This window comes from Haliotis rubra, unplaced genomic scaffold (assembly GCF_003918875.1).
Source record: "Haliotis rubra isolate DU_JTF1 unplaced genomic scaffold, ASM391887v1 Scf76, whole genome shotgun sequence".
Lineage (NCBI taxonomy): Eukaryota > Metazoa > Mollusca > Gastropoda > Lepetellida > Haliotidae > Haliotis > Haliotis rubra.
In genome coordinates, this window is record NW_025767479.1 from 745,511 (window position 1) to 766,045 (window position 20,535).

The 20,535-nt window shown below is 40.4% G+C and overlaps 1 protein-coding gene and 1 non-coding gene across 2 annotated transcripts in view; both read right to left on the reverse strand.

The window, feature by feature from the left end:
* Window positions 1-1,492: 1,492 nt before the first annotated feature.
* The window catches only part of LOC124260343 (kelch domain-containing protein 4-like), a 33,603-nt gene continuing 14,560 nt past the window's right edge, over window positions 1,493-20,535 (reverse strand). The window contains exons 5-12 of the mRNA XM_046694630.1: window positions 18,231-18,367; window positions 16,966-17,058; window positions 12,369-12,595; window positions 11,146-11,291; window positions 10,439-10,551; window positions 5,781-6,210; window positions 3,526-3,625; window positions 1,493-2,608 (exon numbers count right to left, since the gene is read on the reverse strand). Coding sequence (XP_046550586.1) covers window positions 2,409-2,608; window positions 3,526-3,625; window positions 5,781-6,210; window positions 10,439-10,551; window positions 11,146-11,291; window positions 12,369-12,595; window positions 16,966-17,058; window positions 18,231-18,367 — 1,446 coding nt within the window. The 3' untranslated portion in view covers window positions 1,493-2,408. The remainder of the gene's footprint in view (window positions 2,609-3,525; window positions 3,626-5,780; window positions 6,211-10,438; window positions 10,552-11,145; window positions 11,292-12,368; window positions 12,596-16,965; window positions 17,059-18,230; window positions 18,368-20,535) is intronic.
* Window positions 18,931-19,065, reverse strand: LOC124260384. The gene has a single exon (XR_006894063.1). It is a non-coding gene; the product is annotated as a U8 small nucleolar RNA (small nucleolar RNA).

Here is a 20,535-nt window from a genome sequence, read left to right on the forward strand (position 1 = left end):
AGTAAGATGGTACGTGTACAAATTCTGTATTTTTGTATGTTTCCAGCCATTAGCTATGCTATGTCATACTGAAACCGTTATCTACACAGTCCGTCCCAGGACTACTCGGGTAATTTGGTGCACATGGACCCAGTAGAGCTGTGTACAGTTTGGTCATGACGATGCTGCTGCATCAGGTTGGTGCTGCCAAGCATGATGTCACCGAGGAAATTCCACAGGTATGACTGGCAGGTGCAACCGTCCATCCACACGTCCCCACTGGTGCACTCTTACTACATACCACTACAGCACTACGCCTGCCTGTGAGGGTTTAAATGATGTGGTTTATGTTGGGAATCTGTGCTCATCACGGACAGATGCATGTTGCTGTGAGCGGATCAGATCAGAGAGTAATTATCTTCCTGTGTACAGATCTCTGCCTTCATCTTGTTGAACAACATTCTGTACTTCCATACTGTAACAAATGTCTTAAAGCCACAATGTCACACCACTCTTCTCAAAAATACAAAACGCATTTCTCTCAATAATACTATCAGCCCTCAGGGAAGCTGCTATATAATTTAATTATTTTTCTTACATATTTAGATTACAATACAAATTTAAAAGTTCGAATGAATTAATGCAACATTGCATTAAATTGACTCTCACGCCCTCTACTGGCCGAGCATTATGTCAAGCGTATCCCATAGAGTTATGTCCCTTATAGTTCTCCTTACGAATATCCTATGCACAAATTGTGATTAAAACCACTTCGGCAAACACCAACAACATCGTGAGCAACAGTTTTTTGTACGGAGCAATTGTTTACATTCCATATATGGCAAGTGTTCCCAGTATGGAAGCTGTTTGCCTCAAAGTTTCACTTATCATTTTCAGGCAAATTGTAAGGGATAATAAGTCTTTCATTACATTAATAGGAAGCTAAAGTGAGGGCATATGCCCCCAATATATAAAACATTGGCCAAAATATTGCCAAAAAAGCGTGACATTGTGCCTTTAAATTAACCAGGGTATCTGGCGACACTGTAACAAAACCCTCACTGGTCCTGTTTAATGGTGCTGGACTACAATGAAAGTTCTTCAATTCAAAACCGACTGACAACATTTTTTTCAGTGAGGTCTGTGATAGAACTTCTTTTGAAATACAACTGACCTGTACTTTGCAAAAATGTTTCACATGAGAGAGTTGTTTCAGTTTTTTCATCTTTAATAGAAATGAAGATAAAACAATTCAGTTCTACATGAAAAACATGCTCCCTGATATCAAGACATGTAAGTTGTGGGGGTCGTATCGGTTTTATGGATCTAGAAAGTTTCAGATGAGGAGGAGATGAAAATGTTTAGATATAGTTCATTCGGTTCTGGTTTTCTGCATGATTTTGACAGCTGATCTCCTCGCAAGTTACCTGTTATCTCTTCTCTCCATTCTTCAAATATCATATACCAGCCAGGCACAACATATCCAGCATCACAAACCTTCCAACTCAAGACAGATAGCATAGACGTTTATTGAAAAGGGAAAAAAAAAAAATCAAAAACATTTTAAAAAGTAAAGCAACAGACACCATAAAATACCAATACCCAGGATCTGAAGTCAGGTCGGTTGAGATGCCAGCCTGGATCTCTGGCCAGGCCAGGAAACACTTCAACCAGCATGTTGTGTACAGCAATGCAGTTGTCTCTATCAGGGCTGAACCTACCACCACATCCTCCGTCAACAAGTTCGTGAAATCTAATTGTTCATTTTCCATTCATTCCATTTGAATTTCAAATGCTAAATACATCTATTCTCATTCCATAACAAGCACCAACATTTACAGTGACACATTTGTTTGTCTTTGAAATCTTAATCAGCATCATAACCTTTCCCTGACTAAACATGCATGGTGGTTGATGTGAGTAAGCTTCACATATAGGCTGGTTACCAACACTCTTTGCCCTGCAACATCTTCATGACTGGTGATGCAGACACAACATATTCCATGACACAATTTCATTCTTGGTTTCAGATTTCCCTTTTGCCTATTGTTTATCCAGGGCATAACAATTGTCATCCTATGATCAGCTGTCACATGTCTTGAGGAACCAACATACAAAAATATTTATTTATTTTCAAACACTGACCTAAAACCCTCAAAATTAACCATCAGTATTGGCAAAGACGTATAAACATATGTACATGTATATATACATCTTTGGTTTTGGGTATTTAACATTTCTTAATCTAACAGACTGTCCATTCCAAACTTGCAATGATGTCAGAGAAGTTAATCCATTCATGACATATTCCACTCTCATGTCAGTGTATCAAGCTGACAAAGCATAAATCTTGAAGATCACTGTGCAATCCTTCAGGAGGGTTCACGCATGGCTTGGCTCTACGAGAGTATTCCAAGAGTTACCTCCCCTCAACTGTTACTGCAGGCACTTTTACACAAGTCCCTGGCCAGTTTGACCAGTGTTTTCCCCTTCACTCCCAGACCCTCCTCATCACTGAACTCCTGGGCCTTGGTCATCCAGTACTCCCGCGTCCGCTCAAAGTAGTCCGTGACTGACTCACCCTCCGTCAACGCTGGTGCATCATCGAAACATATATCCATGTCAGAATCTGGAGAAAAGAGAGTGAGTTTAGTTTTACGCTGCTTTTAGCATTATATTCTAGCAATATCATTGGGGGAACACAAGAAATGGGCTTCACACAATGTACCCATGTGGGGAATTGAACCAGGGTTTTTGGTGTGACGATCGAACGCTTTAACCACTAGGCTACCCCACCGGCCCTGGAGAAAAGAGCGACAAACAGATTGATATAATATTTGCATAAATAGTTTTTGTCGAGTTTCCAAATCCAATTAATTGAAAGTAGCAGACATGAAAGTTTCTCATTGGTAGATTAAAAAACATGTTCAGACTTTGGCACTTATGTTTCCAGAGTTCATCTCAGAACGTTTTTTCAAAGATGAAGTGCAACAATCTTCTTGAAGATTTTTATGAAAAAATATATTTAAAATCATCATGTCATCTAGAAAACAAACATTTTACTTGTGACATTTGATCTCAGGGAATATTGGTAGCCATTATGATCACTTTGTTAAAAGTTTGAGGTCTTGTGTACCAAAACTAAAGGAACTGAGTGAAAGCGAATTCTACTGAGGCCTAAACTCGGTCAAGAGTACTCTGTTCACTCGTCAAGTGTACATTGATGTCAGACCAACAAGTAAGTAAACTGACTGCAAGGAACTGAGCGACTTTTGTAAGCTTTCTCTAACTTAACAGACAACCGTATTCCTTGAAAATATCTTACTTTTCTTTTGTATATGTAACAAATACCGTGGTATAAAATACCCATACTGAAATACCCATTCTGAGTTTTCAACAAGAACTCATCGGATAAAAACTGTTTAGGAGCATTCTCCAAATTAGCTTCCACAGTGCTAAAAGCTCAACAATTCTTTTGGTTTGACATGGGACGGTAGACTAAGATTATGATCTTATCTCAACAAAAGTATATTCCCAATGCTGTACCATCTTCATCATCATCGTCATCCTCCTCTCCCCCGCAGGCCTCATCCATCTTCTCAGCATCATCATCATCATCATCAGATGAATCGGATTCCTCCCACACCTGTAAATCAGTCATCACCACACGTTAATGAAGGTCACTGACTGGTGAGATATTTCATCGACACAATACTCAGCAGCTATTAATGATCTGACAGTATCTCCCAGTCTCTTTGCCATGGTTCTCCTGTTTTAACAGTATTTGTATCAACAGATACACAATAACAAACATAATGGATTTCTTTATAGCCTTGTATCCATCGACAGATGCTCACTGGTGGTATTACAAAAGTCAATGTGCACATAAATAAACATTCCTGAAAGGCTAGTGACATGAGTGGAAGAGGTGAGCTTTGAAGAGCTTTTTACTGTCAATCGTCAGTTCATAAAAACTTTTACAAATTTCAATGATTTTGAGTTTGTGTACTGGAACATCTTCCTCCAATCCAATTCCCAATCAAAGCCAAGAAGCCGTCACAGATGTTGATTTTAATGATAGATTGATGAAAAATCACCCTGACGTTGACACGCTATATCTAATTATTCACACTGCAGGACTTGTTTGTGTCCCACAGGACTTGCAATACTAGGTATCTGCCTCTGTTCTAAATGTAATATTGTCTGTCTCATGAAACCCAGCAAGAGTCTGGCAATACTTCTTTGTTGCAGTGCTGAGTAAGCAGAGACATTTTATGTCCGTTTCATTGACTTCTCAGCTGGAAATGTAACACTGATAATTTGTATTTCCTGTAGGGTTTTACACGACACATAATTCCTGTGTATTTGTAAAATACTCCCAAAATGTTTTCATTTGAGTTACTGCTGATGCAATATTTTGAAACTCTGTGTAGCTTGAATGCAGATAACTCCACTAAATGCTATCACCATGCACTGCATTGGATTACTTACAACAGAGGACAATATCACAAAATATGCTTTGGCAGACCTCGCTTTCTTTAGAATTAATAATGAAATTATTTTATTTACAAAATCTTTTCAGGACTCACAACTTTAGAAAATGACTCCCAGTGACATTTCCCAGTCACAGTAACTCCCAGTTTTCAAAATCTATGTAAAACTCTGTTTCCTGGTTTACAGAAACAACTTTGAAAACATCCCATTTGTTTTGAAAACAAACAAATTAACAAGATGTTAATCAATCTAAATTAAATTTAACTATTTAAAGGCACAATGTAACACATTTTTTACAATATTTTGGCCCATATTATATATTGGGGCATATGCAGTGTTTTTATGCACTCACTTCAGCTTCCTATTGATGCAATAAAAGACTATCTCTTACAACTTCCCTGAAATCGATAATTGAAACTTCGAGGCGAACAGCTTCCAAACAGAGAATACTTGCCATAAATGGAATGTAATTAATTGCTCCGTACATCGAAAACTGTCCCAGGCAGCGTTGTTGGTGTTTGCCGAACTGGTTTTAATCACAAGTTGTAAGTAGGATATTCGTAAAGAGCGCTCCAAGTACATAACACTATGGGGTTCGCTTGAAATAATGTTCGGCTGGAAGAGGGCGTGAGAGTTGATTTCATGCAACATTGAGGGCTGATAGTTCGTATTATTGAGAGAAATGCGTTATTTTTTTCAGAGAAGTGTGGTGTGATATTGTGCCTTTTAATTACAATAGCTCACACAACATCCCCAAAGTTCAATGATTAATCTGAGCTATTTGTCTTGTTGGTAAACTAAAACTCTAAAAGAACTGAACAACTTAAACTGTGCCCACAGGCTAACATCAACACAAAAAACATCAATCCCCGAAAGGTCTTGGCTTTCCAGAAAAATAAGTATTATCTCAAAGCAGAGTGTACCTTATTCTCAACTATCTCTTCCCTGGCCAGTACATGTACAGTTGTTGTACTGAGAAAGTGTGTATTCAGGGCGATCTCCTTCAAAAGTAAGTTAGAAGCTGTACCTCATGTAAATCAGTGAAGATAACTGAATTAGTCTTCAGCAACCCATGCTCGTGGTAAGATGCGACCAACGGGATCAAGCAGTCATGTTAGCTGATTTGGTTGTCACATGACCATATCCCAATTGCATAGATCAATGCTGAAGATGTTGATCACTGGATTGTCTGGTCCAGACTCGATTACAGACCACTGAGATACAGCTGGAATATTGCTGAGTGCAGCATTAAACAATAAAGAAACAAACAAAGACCTCCTTTAAACTCCCATCTCCTCTAACCTCACCTGAAGTTTCTTGTCCTCAGCAATGATGACCTTCCATTCCTCCAGCTTGTTGAGGTCCAAGGAGTAGAAGTCTGCTAGAGTCAGCTGTTTGTCTCCATCCTCAAATATTCCCCCATACATGTACAGCACTCCATTCTTAACAGTCACGAGGGGATTCATCCGCGGTGAGGGCCTGAACAGATCCACATCCATTCCACCCTCTACAGGTTCCCCATCTTCATCAACAGCGCCCCCTTGTGGGCCGATTGTCACTTTGAATATACCGTCATCATATGTGGTCTCTGAAGAAACAGCACCATCTTCCCCGGATTCGTTCTTAAGTGACAAATTCTCTAGATTTTCCTCTGCAACCTCCATTGCCTCTTCCTCCATATCTTCCTCCCCCTTCTCCTTCCGCCGCTTCTTCTTCTCCCCTTCATCCTTCTTTCCCCTACAGTTACAAGAGTGAGAAATGTTAACATTCCAGTCACAATATCCCTAGTGTCCAGGGCCTAGATTTTCGAAGCTCTCTTAGTGCTAAGAGAGTCGTAAGTGCCATACATTAACTTACGACTATCTTATCGCTAAGAGAGCTTCGAAAATCTAGGCCCAGGGTATTGTATCTCCATTCTGATAAACACATGGACCTAATCACCATGGTAGCTATGAGTCCAGTTCTAGAGACATGATGACGTTCATCAAATCAACCTGTTCTTACCTGGGTCATCTTGTTGGGATTTTCTCCCTCGAAATTACACTCAGGAACACATGTCTTTCAGCTATAAGATCATTAACAGTGTGTAAAACATAACCTACCCCACCATCCTTGACGGTCTATTTTTGTGAAGGACGGTCTATTAAATAAGAAAAACCGTCCTTTGGTTGGGGGAAATATTTGAAGAAATAAACTTATCTTGGTTTGAATTTCGTCTTCGGGACTGGCTATGTTTGTTCAGGACTGGTCCCCTTTTTGGAAAGCCAGTCCTTGGACAGGCCACATTTCAAAACTATTTTATACACTGTTCATATATCTTCTAATTCAAAAAACTTTTCTGAGTTCACTCACACAAGGCCACAATTTGTAAATTTAGATTTATCCCATAATCTCATTCAAAGGAGTCATTGAGATTTGTTGTTGATTTAGGTCTTATGGAGGAGAAAAAATATGAGCTAAGTTTGAGAAATGAAGTTACGATGGTGAAGCATGTTGTTACCAATTACATGTATATTTTATCAGGGTTCTCTCGCACATGACTGTTTGAAGTGCACGAGTGAGTGATACACATACCTGAGTGTAATGGTGTGCCAGATACCCACACATACCTGAGTGTAATGGTGTGCCAGATACCCACACATACCTGAGTGTAATGGTGTGCCAGATACCCACACATACCTGAGTGTAATGGTGTGCCAGATACCCACACATACCTGAGTGTAATGGTGTGCCAGATACCCACACATACCTGAGTGTAATGGTGTGCCAGATACCCACACATACCTCAGTGTAATGGTGTGCCAGATACCCACACATACCTGAGTGTAATGGTGTGATACCCACATACCCAGTGTAATGTAATGGTGTGCCAGATACCCACCATACACTGGAGTGTAATGGTGTGCCAGATACCCCACACATACCTGGAGTGTAATGGTGTGCCAGATACCCACACATACCTGAGTGTAATGGTGCCAGATACCCACACATACCTGAAGTGTAATGGTGTGCCAGATACCCACACATACCTGAGTGTAATGGTGTGCCAGATACCCACACATACCTGAGTGTAATGGCCAGTACCAGATACCCACACATACCTGAGTGTAATGGTGTGCCAGATACCCACACATACCTGAGTGTAATGGTGTGCCAGATACCCACACATACCTCAGTGTAATGGTGTGCCAGATACCCACACATACCTGAGTGTAATGGTGTGCCAGATACCCACACACATACCTGAGTGTAATGGTGTGCCAGATACCCACACATACCCTGAGTGTAATGGTGTACCAGATACCCACACATACCTGAGTGTAATGGTGTACCAGATACCCACACATACCTGTAATGAGTGTAATGGTGTGCCAGATACCCACACATACCTGAGTGTAATGGTGTGCCAGATACCCCATACCACATAATGGTGTGCCTGAGTGTAATGGTGTGCCAGATACCCACACATACCTGAGTGTAATGGTGTGCCAGATACCCACACATACCTACCCGGTGTAAGTGTAATGGTGTGCCAGATACCTCGAGTGTAATGGTGTGCCATATACCCATGCGCCACACATACCTGAGTGTAATGGTGTGCCAGATACCACACATACCTGAGTGTAATGGTGTGCCAGTATGGTGCGCCAGTGTAATGGTGTGCCAGATACCCAACACACATACCTGAGTGTAATGGTGTACCAGATACCCACACATACCTGGAGTGTAATGGTGTGCCAGATACCCACACATACCTGAGTGTAATGGTGTACCAGATACCCACACATACCTGAGTGTAATGGTGTACCAGATACCCACACACATACCTGAGTGTAATGGTGTGCCAGATACCACACATACCTCAGTGTAATGGTGTGCCAGATACCCACACATACCTGAGTGTAATGGTGAGCCAGATACCCACACATACCTGAGTGTAATGGTGTGCCAGATACCCACACATACCTGAGTGTAATGGTGTACCAGATACCCACACATACCTGGAGTGTAATGGTGTGCCAGATACCCATGGTGTGCCAGGTACCACATACCTCAGTGTAATGGTGTAGCCAGGTACCCACACATACCTGGAGTGTAATGGTGTGCCAGATACCCACACATACCTGAGTGTAATGGTGTGCCAGATACCCACACATACCTGAGTGTAATGGTGTGCCAGATACCCACACATACCTGAGTGTAATGGTGTGCCAGATACCCACACATACCTGAGTGTAATGGTGTGCCAGATACCCACACATACCTCAGTGTAATGGTGTGCCAGATACCCACACATACCTGAGTGTAATGGTGTGCCAGATACCCACACATACCTGAGTGTAATGGTGTACCAGATACCCACACATACCTGAGTGTAATGGTGTGCCAGATACCCACACATACCTGAGTGTAATGGTGTGCCAGATGTGCCCCACACCATACCTGGTGTGCCAGTGTAATGGTGTGCCAGATACCCACACATACCTGAGTGTAATGGTGTGCCAGATACCCACACATACCTGAGTGTAATGGTGTGCCAGATACCCACACATACCCTGGAGTGTAATGGTGTGCCAGATACCCACACATACCTGAGTGTAATGGTGTGCCAGATACCCACACATACCTGAGTGTAATGGTGTGCCAGATACCCACACATACCTGTAGTGTAATGTAATGTGCCAGATACCCACACATACCTGAGTGTAATGGTGTGCCAGATACCCACACATACCTGAGTGTAATGGTGTGCCAGATACCCACACATACCTGAGTGTAATGGTGTGCCAGATACCCACACATACCTGAGTGTAATGGTGTGCCAGATACCCACACATACCTGAGTGTAATGGTGTGCCAGATACCCACACATACCTGAGTGTAATGGTGTGCCAGATACCCACACATACCTGAGTGTAATGGTGTGCCAGATACCCACACATACCTGAGTGTAATGGTGTGCCAGATACCCACACATACCTGAGTGTAATGGTGTACCAGATACCCACACATACCTGGAGTGTAATGGTGTGCCAGATACCCACACATACAGATACCCACAGAGTGTAATGGTGTGCCAGATACCCACACATACCTGAGTGTAATGGTGTAGCCAGATACCCACACATACCTGAGTGTAATGGTGTGCCAGATACCCACACATACCTGAGTGTAATGGTGTGCCAGATACCCACACATACCTGAGTGTAATGGTGTGCCAGATACCCACACATACCTGAGTGTAATGGTGTGCCAGATACCCACACATACCTGAGTGTAATGGTGTGCCAGATACCCACACATACCTGAGTGTAATGGTGTGCCAGATACCCACACATACCTGAGTGTAATGGTGTGCCAGATACCCCGCACATACCTGAGTGAGGTGTAATGGTGTGCCAGATACCCACACATACCTGAGTGTAATGGTGTGTGCCAGATACCCACACATACCTGGTGTGCCAGATACCCACACACATACCTGAGTGTGTAATGGTGTAATGGTGTGCAGATACCCACACATACCTGAGTGTAATGGTGCGCCAGTGCCAGATACCCACACATACCTGAGTGTAATGGTGTGCCAGATACCCACACATACCTGAGTGTAATGGTGTGCCAGATACCCACACATACCTGAGTGTAATGGTGTGCCAGATACCCACACATACCTGTAAGTGTAATGGTAATGGGTGTACCAGATACCCACACATACCTGAGTGTAATGGTGCCAGTACCAGATACCCACACATACCTGAGTGTAATGGTGTGCCAGATACCCACACATACCTGAGTGTAATGGTGTGCCAGATACCCACACATACCTGAGTGTAATGGTGTACCAGATACCCACACATACCTGAGTGTAATGGTGTGCCAGATACCCACACATACCTGAGTGTAATGGTGTACCAGATACCCACACATACCTGAGTGTAATGGTGTGCCAGATACCCACACATACCTGAGTGTAATGGAGTGCCATCTCGCCTTCTCCGAGTGTATGGACGCCTTCTCCAACTCCAGCAGGTACATGTCATTGTAAAATACACTCTTCATTTGTTCATCGTTTTCATCCTGGAAAAATAAATATGATAAATATCTTAGATGTAACAATCATGTTTAGAATAAACAGACTTCATGAGGACATAACCATTCTCCGGCAAACATACATATTGCTACAAATGTTACTATACAGGAATGTAAAACACATGTCAGTGGTTGCAGACGACTCAACTGCTGGTGAAAAGATATCAAGAGCTGCTAGGGCTAGATCTGAACTACAGCCAACAGGAGCAACTCGAACTTTGCAGAAAGATTCTGTACAATAATTAAAGGTATCTGCCCTTGTTGTGAACATCAACAAGTCTGACTGATCTAAAGCTTCTGGATAGGACACCACTTGTACAGCACCCATAGGACCACTGTGTGCATGTGACTGACTGCTAAATGGGTGATTCAGAGCCTTTCCTAACGTCTTTCATGGTATTCAAAAGTTACCATATTTTAACACTTCTGACTGTACATACAAACACTGTATTAGCTTTTTTCACCTTAAACTGGTTTTTAATTAGAAATTGAATATGTGTGATCCACAATTTTGTTCTGTGCAAAGTGATTTCTGGCCTACTTGAAAATCATCTCCTATCATAGGTAAAGTCAATGATATACCTCATCAAAAACACCTCCAAACAAGACAGCCCTGTTACCAGGGGCAACAGCCAATGAAATGCCACATCTAGTGCTGGGGTGTTTTCCGCCTTGCTTGACTGTCGTCCACCTCCACTTGATCGGCACAGTGTCATCCTTGATACGCCCTACAACATACAGATTACAGACACTTGATCGGCACAGTGTCATCCTTGATACGCCCTACAACATACAGATTACAGACACTTGATCGGCACAGTGTCATCCTTGATACGCCCTACAACATACAGATTACAGACACTTGATCGGCACAGTGTCATCCTTGATACGCCCTACAACATACAGATGTACAGACACTTCATCAGCACAGAGTCATTCTTGATACGCCCTACAACATACAGATTACAGACACTTGATCGGCACTGTGTCATCCTTGATACACCCTACATACAGATTACACATTACAGATGTCAGACACTTGATCAGCACAGAGTCATTCTTGATCGCCCTACAACATACAGATTACAGACACTTGATCGACACTACAGTGTCATCCTGAGTGTCATCCTTGATGTCCGCCCTACAACATTCAGATGTCAGACACTTGATTCATCAGCACAGAGTCATTCTTGATGATACAACATACAGATTACGCCCTATAACATACAGATTACAGACACTTGATCAGCACTGTGTGATTCTTGATATGCCCTACAACATACAGATTACAGACACTTGATCGACACAGTGTCATCCTTGATACAGCCCTACAACATACAGATTACAGACACTTGATAATACCCTACAACACAGTGTCATCCTTGATCATCCTACAACATTCAGATGTCAGACACTTCATCAGCACAGAGTCATTCTTGATGATACGCCCTACAACATACAGATTACAGACACTTGATCGACACTGTGTCATCCTTGATACGCCCTACAACATTCAGATGTCAGACACTTCATCAGCACAGAGTCATTCTTGATACGCCCTACAACATACAGATTACAGACACTTGATCAGCACAGAGTCATTCTTGATATGCCCAACAACATACAGATTACAGACACTTGATCAGCACAGAGTCACTGTACAACATTCAGATGTCAGACACTTGATCAGCACAGAGTCATTCTTGATATGCCCAACAACATACAGATTACAGACACTTGATCGGGGACTCTTGAACTAATCCCACTGTCTTGTCAATGCAGTCTTTGACAGATGACATGCCTACCTTCCGGCATCAGAGCAAACATGTCCACATGAGTTACACCTCTGTCCACATCTCGCTTGACCTTCTCCTTGCTGTATCCTCCATAAACAATGACCTTGGAGAGGTCAGGGACGGCAGCGATAACATGACCAGATCGAGGGGAAGGAACAGTTCCGGACACTTCCAGCTTGGACCATGTGTAAGTATCCATATTGAAGGCATATGCATCGTTGTAGTACTTGTAGTCTCTGGTAAAACATTACACAGAAGTCAATATATACTGAGAGAAACACATAAAGGACCACAGGAAAGATAAAGCGTTCCTGTAATATTTTCCAGTTTTCATCAACAGCTCTGAATAGGGCTGTGGTGATGAAAACGGGAAAATAATATAGGGACGCTTGAATTTTCCAGTGAACCTTTATTTATCCCAAGCAATTTTCTAACAATTTATTATCACCATCCAGTGAGTGTTGTGTACTGCCAGCAGTATTCCAGCTGTATCACAGCAGACTGAATATAATCAAGCCAGGATGGTCAAACCAGTGGCTGACGGCATGAACAACTATGACCAGCATCTAGGCACAACTACATCCAGGAATGTCAGCCATGTAATGGGTGACCTAGTGGTATGGAGCATCAACTTGTGAACTACAAATGTAGGCAACTGTCAACAGAGGTCCAAGCATCACCATATAGCAAATGATCCTAACTTCGTTATCAGGACACTGGTGGCCTAATCGTATAGGGTGCTACAATTCAATGTGCAGAGTTGCATCCCTTGCACATGACAGAAACCTATGATTGTGGATTTTAAAGCGAAGCTCAGCTGATTACGTGTCAATGTTTGTCAGTACAATACTGGTGTTCATTGGTTGAACTAATCAGAAAATGATAAAGATCTGCATCACTACAGGCTTTTCTGCTGACACACTGTGATAGAACTGGAAAACTGTTTAGGTACCAGCATTAAAGCAGAGAGTGGTGGGGTAGCCTAGAGGTTAAAGTGTTGACATGTCACGCTGAAGACCCAGGTTCGATTCCCCATATGGGTACAATATATGAAGCCCATTGCTGGTGTTCCCCGCCGTGATATTGCTGGAATACTGCTAAAAGCAGCATAAAACATACTCACTCACCAATAGTGTGAAATTAAGTGATGTGAGAATGTTAAAAGCTGGCGTTCCACAAGGTTCAGTACTTGGTCCTTTCTTGTTCATTGTTTATGTAACAAGAAAAAATTGTGCCCAGGGACACGGATGCCCCCGCTGCTGTAGGAAGAGTTCCCTACACTGAGTGTGCTCTGGTGATTAATTTCTACTAAATAAATATCATGGTTGATTATAAAATAAATATATCCAAAGTGTCCAAGGTAAATACTTATTTGTAAATGTATGTCACAATGAACTTACCACAGTACAATTAAACCTATATCATGAAGGTTCACGGTACAAGGGTAAATAAACTAGCAATAGCAATATCACTGTGGAGGCAAGTGAAAGCAATAGATTGCTGTAGAAGCTAAGTGGGTAAGTTTGGGCATATTCTGGAACATATTCAATATGGCAGGTTAAGATAACACAACCTATTATCATATAAAGATCAATAATTGAACAAAATTCACGAACAAGTTCAATAAACATCTATGCAACTATGAGATGCACACCTTTCGAGTCCCAATGAAACACATGTATAAGCTTAATCAATTCTGTTGAGCAGTTTTTGTGGAGAAGTGGATAGACTTAATCCCCTATTTCACTATCATCAGAGAGAAATTCAACAAAATTTATCTAAGTTCAAATGTCTCTAAACATACAAAAAACTATAAAATACAAAAACAAAATATGAGATGCACACCTTTAGAGTCTCTATAAAAGACATATGTAAGCTTAATGAGTTTTGTGCAGTGGTTTTTGAGGAGAAGTGGATAAAGTACACCCCCTGTTGTATGGGACGAACAGGATGAATAGAACAAAATTCAACTAAGTTCAAACATCTGTAGAAGTGACAAAATCAAGAAATTGGATGAACAAGGTATGAGATGCACACCTTTAGAGTCCCAATGAAACACACGTAGAAGCTCAATCAATTCTGTTGAGCAGCTTTTGTGGAGAAGTGGATAGACTTCATCCCCTATAACACTATATTCAGAGAGAAATTCAACAAAATTTATGTAGTCCCTTTAAAGCACTTGGCATTAAAATTGTAAAAAATAGATAAAATACAAAATCAAAATATAAGATGCAGTGACGCCTTTAGAGTCCCTACGAAAGACATGTAGAAGTTCATTCAATTCTGTTGAGCAGTTTTTGTGGAGAAGTGGATAGACTTCATCCCCTATTACACTATCATCATAGAGAAATTCAGCAAAATGTACCTAAGTTCAAATGTCTCTAAACTTACAAAAAAAACAATAAAATACAAAAAAAAATATGAGATGCACACCATTAGAGTCCCAAGAAAGCCCATGTATAAGTTTATTGAATTTCACAGAGCGTTTTTTGTGGAGAAGTGGATAGAGTACATTCCCTGTTTCGGACGGACGGAAGGACACGGAGGGTAACCCTATACTATATGCCCCCAGCCATATATGGCAGGGTCATAAAAACATGAATGATAATCTGACCTTATTGAGTAGATGGGCGAAGGAATGGCTGATTAAATATAATCATGACAAAACTGAAGCTATGATATTTTCTTTACAAGATAGTGACCAACCTATTAAACTATACTTTGATGGAGTTAGTATAGCTATTGTTGATTTTCACAAACACCTGGGGTTAACTTTTTTCTTCAAATGGTAGTTGGTCATGCATGCGGATTCAAGAGTGTTCCAAATGTACTACATGGTTTTATGCCCAGGGTTCCGAGGATTGGGGTGCACCCCAAAGCGAAAATCCTGTATCCGCCCCTGGTCATGTCACATCGAAAATATTGTGGAAAAAAACTCTAAAATGATCGGTGCCTTAAGAAAATTTAAATATATATTGAACAGGAAAATGTTATCAAGAATTTATACAGTGTTTATAAGGCCACATTTTGAATATGCGAAAGTGAGGTATGGGATGGGTGTCTGATTGAAAATTCAAACAAGTTAGAAAGACTACAGCTTGAGGCAGCTCATCGTATAGTAACTGGCCTACCCAAATACATAGTAGAGTTCTTATTATGAGACTGGATGGGAATTGCTATCAGAGAGAAGAAAAAGCGTAAATGAAACTTGTTTTATAAGATTAAACATGACATCGCCCGTCTTTTTAAGCGAATTGTTACCACCTGTCGCATTTAAAACAAACCCATTATAACTACGTTAATGCTGAAAATTATACTGTGCCCAATACAAGACTAAAATATTCAACATCTTCATTTATTCTGTCAACCATAAAAGCCTGGAACAATCTCCCGTCAACTGCAAGAAACTGTGACTCCATTTCGTCATTTAAAAGAAACAATACAACAATGCTGTAATAGTGCCCCATCATGTACCTTTCATCTGGTATAATGCACACAAAGTTAAGATACAACCGATCCAACTCCTGTATAGAATCAATGATTATAACCGATCCATCCTGTTCTTGTGGATGTCTCTGTGAAAATGTATATCATTATTTCTTGGATTGTCCCCGTTATAAAACATATAGAGAAACTTTGTTAGCTAACATAGGTGATATTTTACAAAACAGATATTTACCAGATATATGTCTTATTTTATATGGCAATGCAGACCTCTCAACTGAAGAAAATCTGAATATCTTCAAACATGTCCATCACTACATCAATCAAACTAAACGATTCCTCTGTTCTTCCTAATCTGTTATATTCTCAAACTCAAGATCTCTCATGTATATGTTCTCTGTATAATTGTTGTAAATACTGGGTGAGGGCGTCATTAAGTTGGATAACTTGTGCCCAATCCTTTTCCTCAATGAATAAAATATGTTTAAATCAATTAAGTGATCACTGCAATTTTAATGAACATGTTGTCAGGGTAAAGATAATGATTTACAAGTGCTGATAGTGAGATGTACAAAATTTTACTTGTATACAAGATGACTGAAGGAGAAATAGTTACGTGTAGCCATCCAAAGATCACCATTTGAACTCAATATGGTAATCTGAAGCGCAAATTATGCCAATTGAGAAACTACCAGCAAGAACCCAAACATGAGACATCATGATATCAATAGAGGCTGGCCAGTCTGCATGTTACCGGCAGAAGATGGTAACCGTCCAATCAGATAGCTGGATTCTATGAGTGATCACAGAATGTTTTCCAACCTTCTACGACACATGTAGATCAATGCTTAGTCTCTGAATATACATAATTTTGATAGTAACGAATAATCCCATTTATATTGAAAAGGAGCCCCAGTCAAATGGGAAATTCAGAACCTGAGGGAATCAAGACGTGCTTCATTTAGGGTTGTGCAGGGAAGGCTAGGCAGAAGGGAAGATAATGTGGTTGAGGGACTGTGAGACAGACTACGACACATGCAGAAGAGTGCTGTACAGAGCCTGGAGCCAACTCGTGACACATAGCAGGATCTTAATCTCTTCATAATGTTAATTCAAAAAGCTGCTTATTTCCACATATTACCATAATGCATATTGGTCTCACCTGGTGTTGTCATGGAAACCACCAAACACTATCAGCTGCCTCTTGACTGCAACCATTCTGTGACCGCTTCGAGATGTTGGCCCCCCTGGGGAGCTGCATGATAACAAACCACATGTTATCTTCCCCTGTCACCAAGTTTCAGCTGCAGATACTGACTGTCCTTGGATTAATCTTCATAGTAAATGATTTCTTGGATTTTGTAAATTATAAGTAACACAAAACTGGTAGGCTAACCTCACCCCTTGAGTTGTAAACAAGGGATCTAACTTCATGCTGTTTTTCATGAAAAACACGGGTCACACTTGTTTACTTTATTAGCGTGACACAAATATTGCCACATTTCTTTTATTTCTTGCTTGTTAGTTGGTTTGGTTACAAATTCTGACTTGAAGTCATTACATATGATAAGTGTGGAGTGCTCATTTTGAGTTTATCTCAACTGATAGCAAAAGCCTTCTTATTCTTAAATAAATCTGAAATTCCTGATAATGGAACAAAGTTTCTTAAATTGAACTCTAGGCACCTTTACCTTATTTGGAGATCACCTAAAAATTGGTGCATTTTAATCATCATGACTCAGATTATCTTGTACACATCTAGTTCACAATGAGTGACCTTGAACTTCATTGCCCTCCAGCCATAAGCCAGAAGATTTCCCAAGAGTTACATAGACCATACATCAACTCAAAAGCAGCAAAGACATCAATGAATTATAGTGTCTGTTAAAAACCTATTTGTTCAAATCTGCCTACAACTCACTGACTCCCGCTTTATCACAGGAATGTGCCTTTGAGCAGATCCAATCTGGACATCAGCACTATATACTGGCACATTTATACATATACTTAAATATGTCATGTATGAAGTCACTAATATCTGTCATCAGTTGTTACGATCAAAACAGTATCATCAAGAACATGAACAATTTAACAGGGATAGCTACAGGAAAGTCTATTTTTAGCTGAAAACTTAATATTGTGTCATCGAATAGGGAGTTCCGAAAGATCAATTTGACATAAAATCGGCGGAAATCCGCGGATCAGCAGAATATTTCCATCCCTGATTTAATCTTCTGTGTTTATTCATCATGTACATATGAACACATTCAAAGAAATTTGACCTTTGTATGACATCACACAATTGAAAACACAGTTTTAAACTTTTGAACATGCAGGGTTTCTTATTTAAAAAAATCTTTTTTTTTATGAACGAGGAACCATCTGTGATACGTGGTATAACTTTTGGGTGCTATGAGAAGCTCTCACTTGATCATTTCCCAGTGCTTGTTCTTGAGATGCAGCACCCACAGGTCCTTGTAGTGGTAGAACTGGGACTGGGTGTGGCTGGAGAACTCCCCGCCAAACACCCACAGCTGCCCCCCACCCTGGTGGAGACTCACAGCCTGGAACAGAGAGCAGCAGGACGTAGTATACACAACTACATGAGTTAGCACAGTTCATGTCTGCATCATCAATACTTCACAGGTGTGTACACATGTACATTCCTAAATCAACCCGTGAACATCCGGGTTAGAACTGATCTTCAGTAACCCATGCTTGTCGTAAGAGAGGGGTGACTAACAGGATCGGGTGGTTGGGCTCGCTGACTTGGTTGACACGTGTCAATGTATTGCAACTGCGTAGATCGATGCTCATGCTGTTGATCACTGTATTGTCTGGTACAGACTTGATTATTTACAGGCCGCTGCCATTTAGCTGGAATATTGCTGAATGTGGCATTAAACAACAGACCAAGCAATCAACCTTTACATATATATATATATATATTGATAGTTTACCTGGTACATGGATTTGGCTGTGAAGGGCTCATTTATACTGTACATTGACTTTGCCATTTGTTCAACACAAGTAGAAAAATTTGGTTGTGTTGCATTATGACAAATACAATAATTTACCTTTGCTGAATATTTGTTTTATCAGTTATTAGAGTGGTCATCAGGTATCAGTCAGAAAGGTGGGATCTGAGAAGCGTTGCGGTCCCCTCAGTCCCATGGAGTGTAACTCATAAGAATCATTCTCCAACATTCATCATGTTCTGTGGCCCGAAGGCCCACAGGTAAGAAGTTACAATACCTGATGACAATGTGTTGAATGTCATCCATTGAGACTGTAGCGGACTGACCCAAATGTCAGCCATTGCTTCCATTTTAGCATGTGGATTACTTTTTACAAAAATATTATTTAACTACAATTACAACATTTATTTCACAGTCACAGACTTAACAATATATATCATGACTTTATTGTGGTTTTATTTACCAAATATTTTGATGGTAGGTGAACAAAGAGACTTTGAAAAACATCTGAATTCCTCATGTGGTAGCTAGAGTGAGAGAGTGAGTTGGGTCTAACACCATTTTTTATTGCAATCCAGTTATATCATGACAAGCAAGCTTAATGTAATCATAACAAAGTCCCTATAAGAAATTGTTATTCATAATGTGATATTAATATACAATGTCCTCTTTCTTGCAAAGGAGAAATGTTTTTAGAAAAATGAGATAAATATCATATATATTACACACGCTTCAGACAGTCCAGGTAACCAGACATGTTTTGACTGAACAATTTAGTCAGGCATCGGTTACCTCCCAATTACCATCACTACTGTGTGAGATGGCTTCGTACAGTTTAGAAGGAAGTAAATATGTTTCAACGTTTCAGCACAATAACAAACAGGTGTGCACTAGTGTGCCTCAACAGCTATGTATATATTTTGAATCTACAATGAATGAGCTTTCGGAAAATACTAAATCTAAGCTTCTGAAAAATATGTACATTGGTGAAATTCGTTGTTAAAAATCATCAAATTTTGCTAAATATTTGCACATTTTTGTCAGAATTTGACTATATGATTTTTCATGTTATGTTTTCATTTATATTCAATAACTTGAACAACTATCAATGATTTTACCAAATTTTGTTTAATTACTTTCATAAATAACACTTTTAGACATGTTTTTGTGTGACATGCAGAAATTACCTGTCTGTGATCAGGCAGTCACACGAATGAGTGACCCCATGAGTGGTAGTCACTTTTACACGTAACTGGGGACCACCATACTTACACGTTACGTCCTCTACTGGTAATGAGGCAGTGTTGAAGCACCATGGAAAGGTGTTACATGTCTGTGTGTATAGGTGCTATACTAACCTTTGCTTACACTCTATTCAAGCCCACATCCCTAATTGCCCACATCCCAATTGGCCCACAAAAACATCAGAGGTTAATTAGGGTCAGACAATGCACCCTACTCATAATGGGGTGTCCTGACAATGGGGGATTAGTCTAAAATCACATACATCTCTGAGTTACTTGACAAAGTGCTCTTGTTTCAGTGTTGTGGTAGTTATATACAGGATGGAGAAGGAAACTTAGAGAAGATTTAAAGGTATATTTCAATTTTGTCTAAATAAAGTAGAGAGTATTATTAATTAATGTATCTACTAATCGGAAATAACTTCTCTCTCCTTTCAATTTAGTAACTCACTGCAACCCTATAAGTATGGTAGTTTGCAAAGTATGGGCAGTCGCGAATGGCTAACCTAC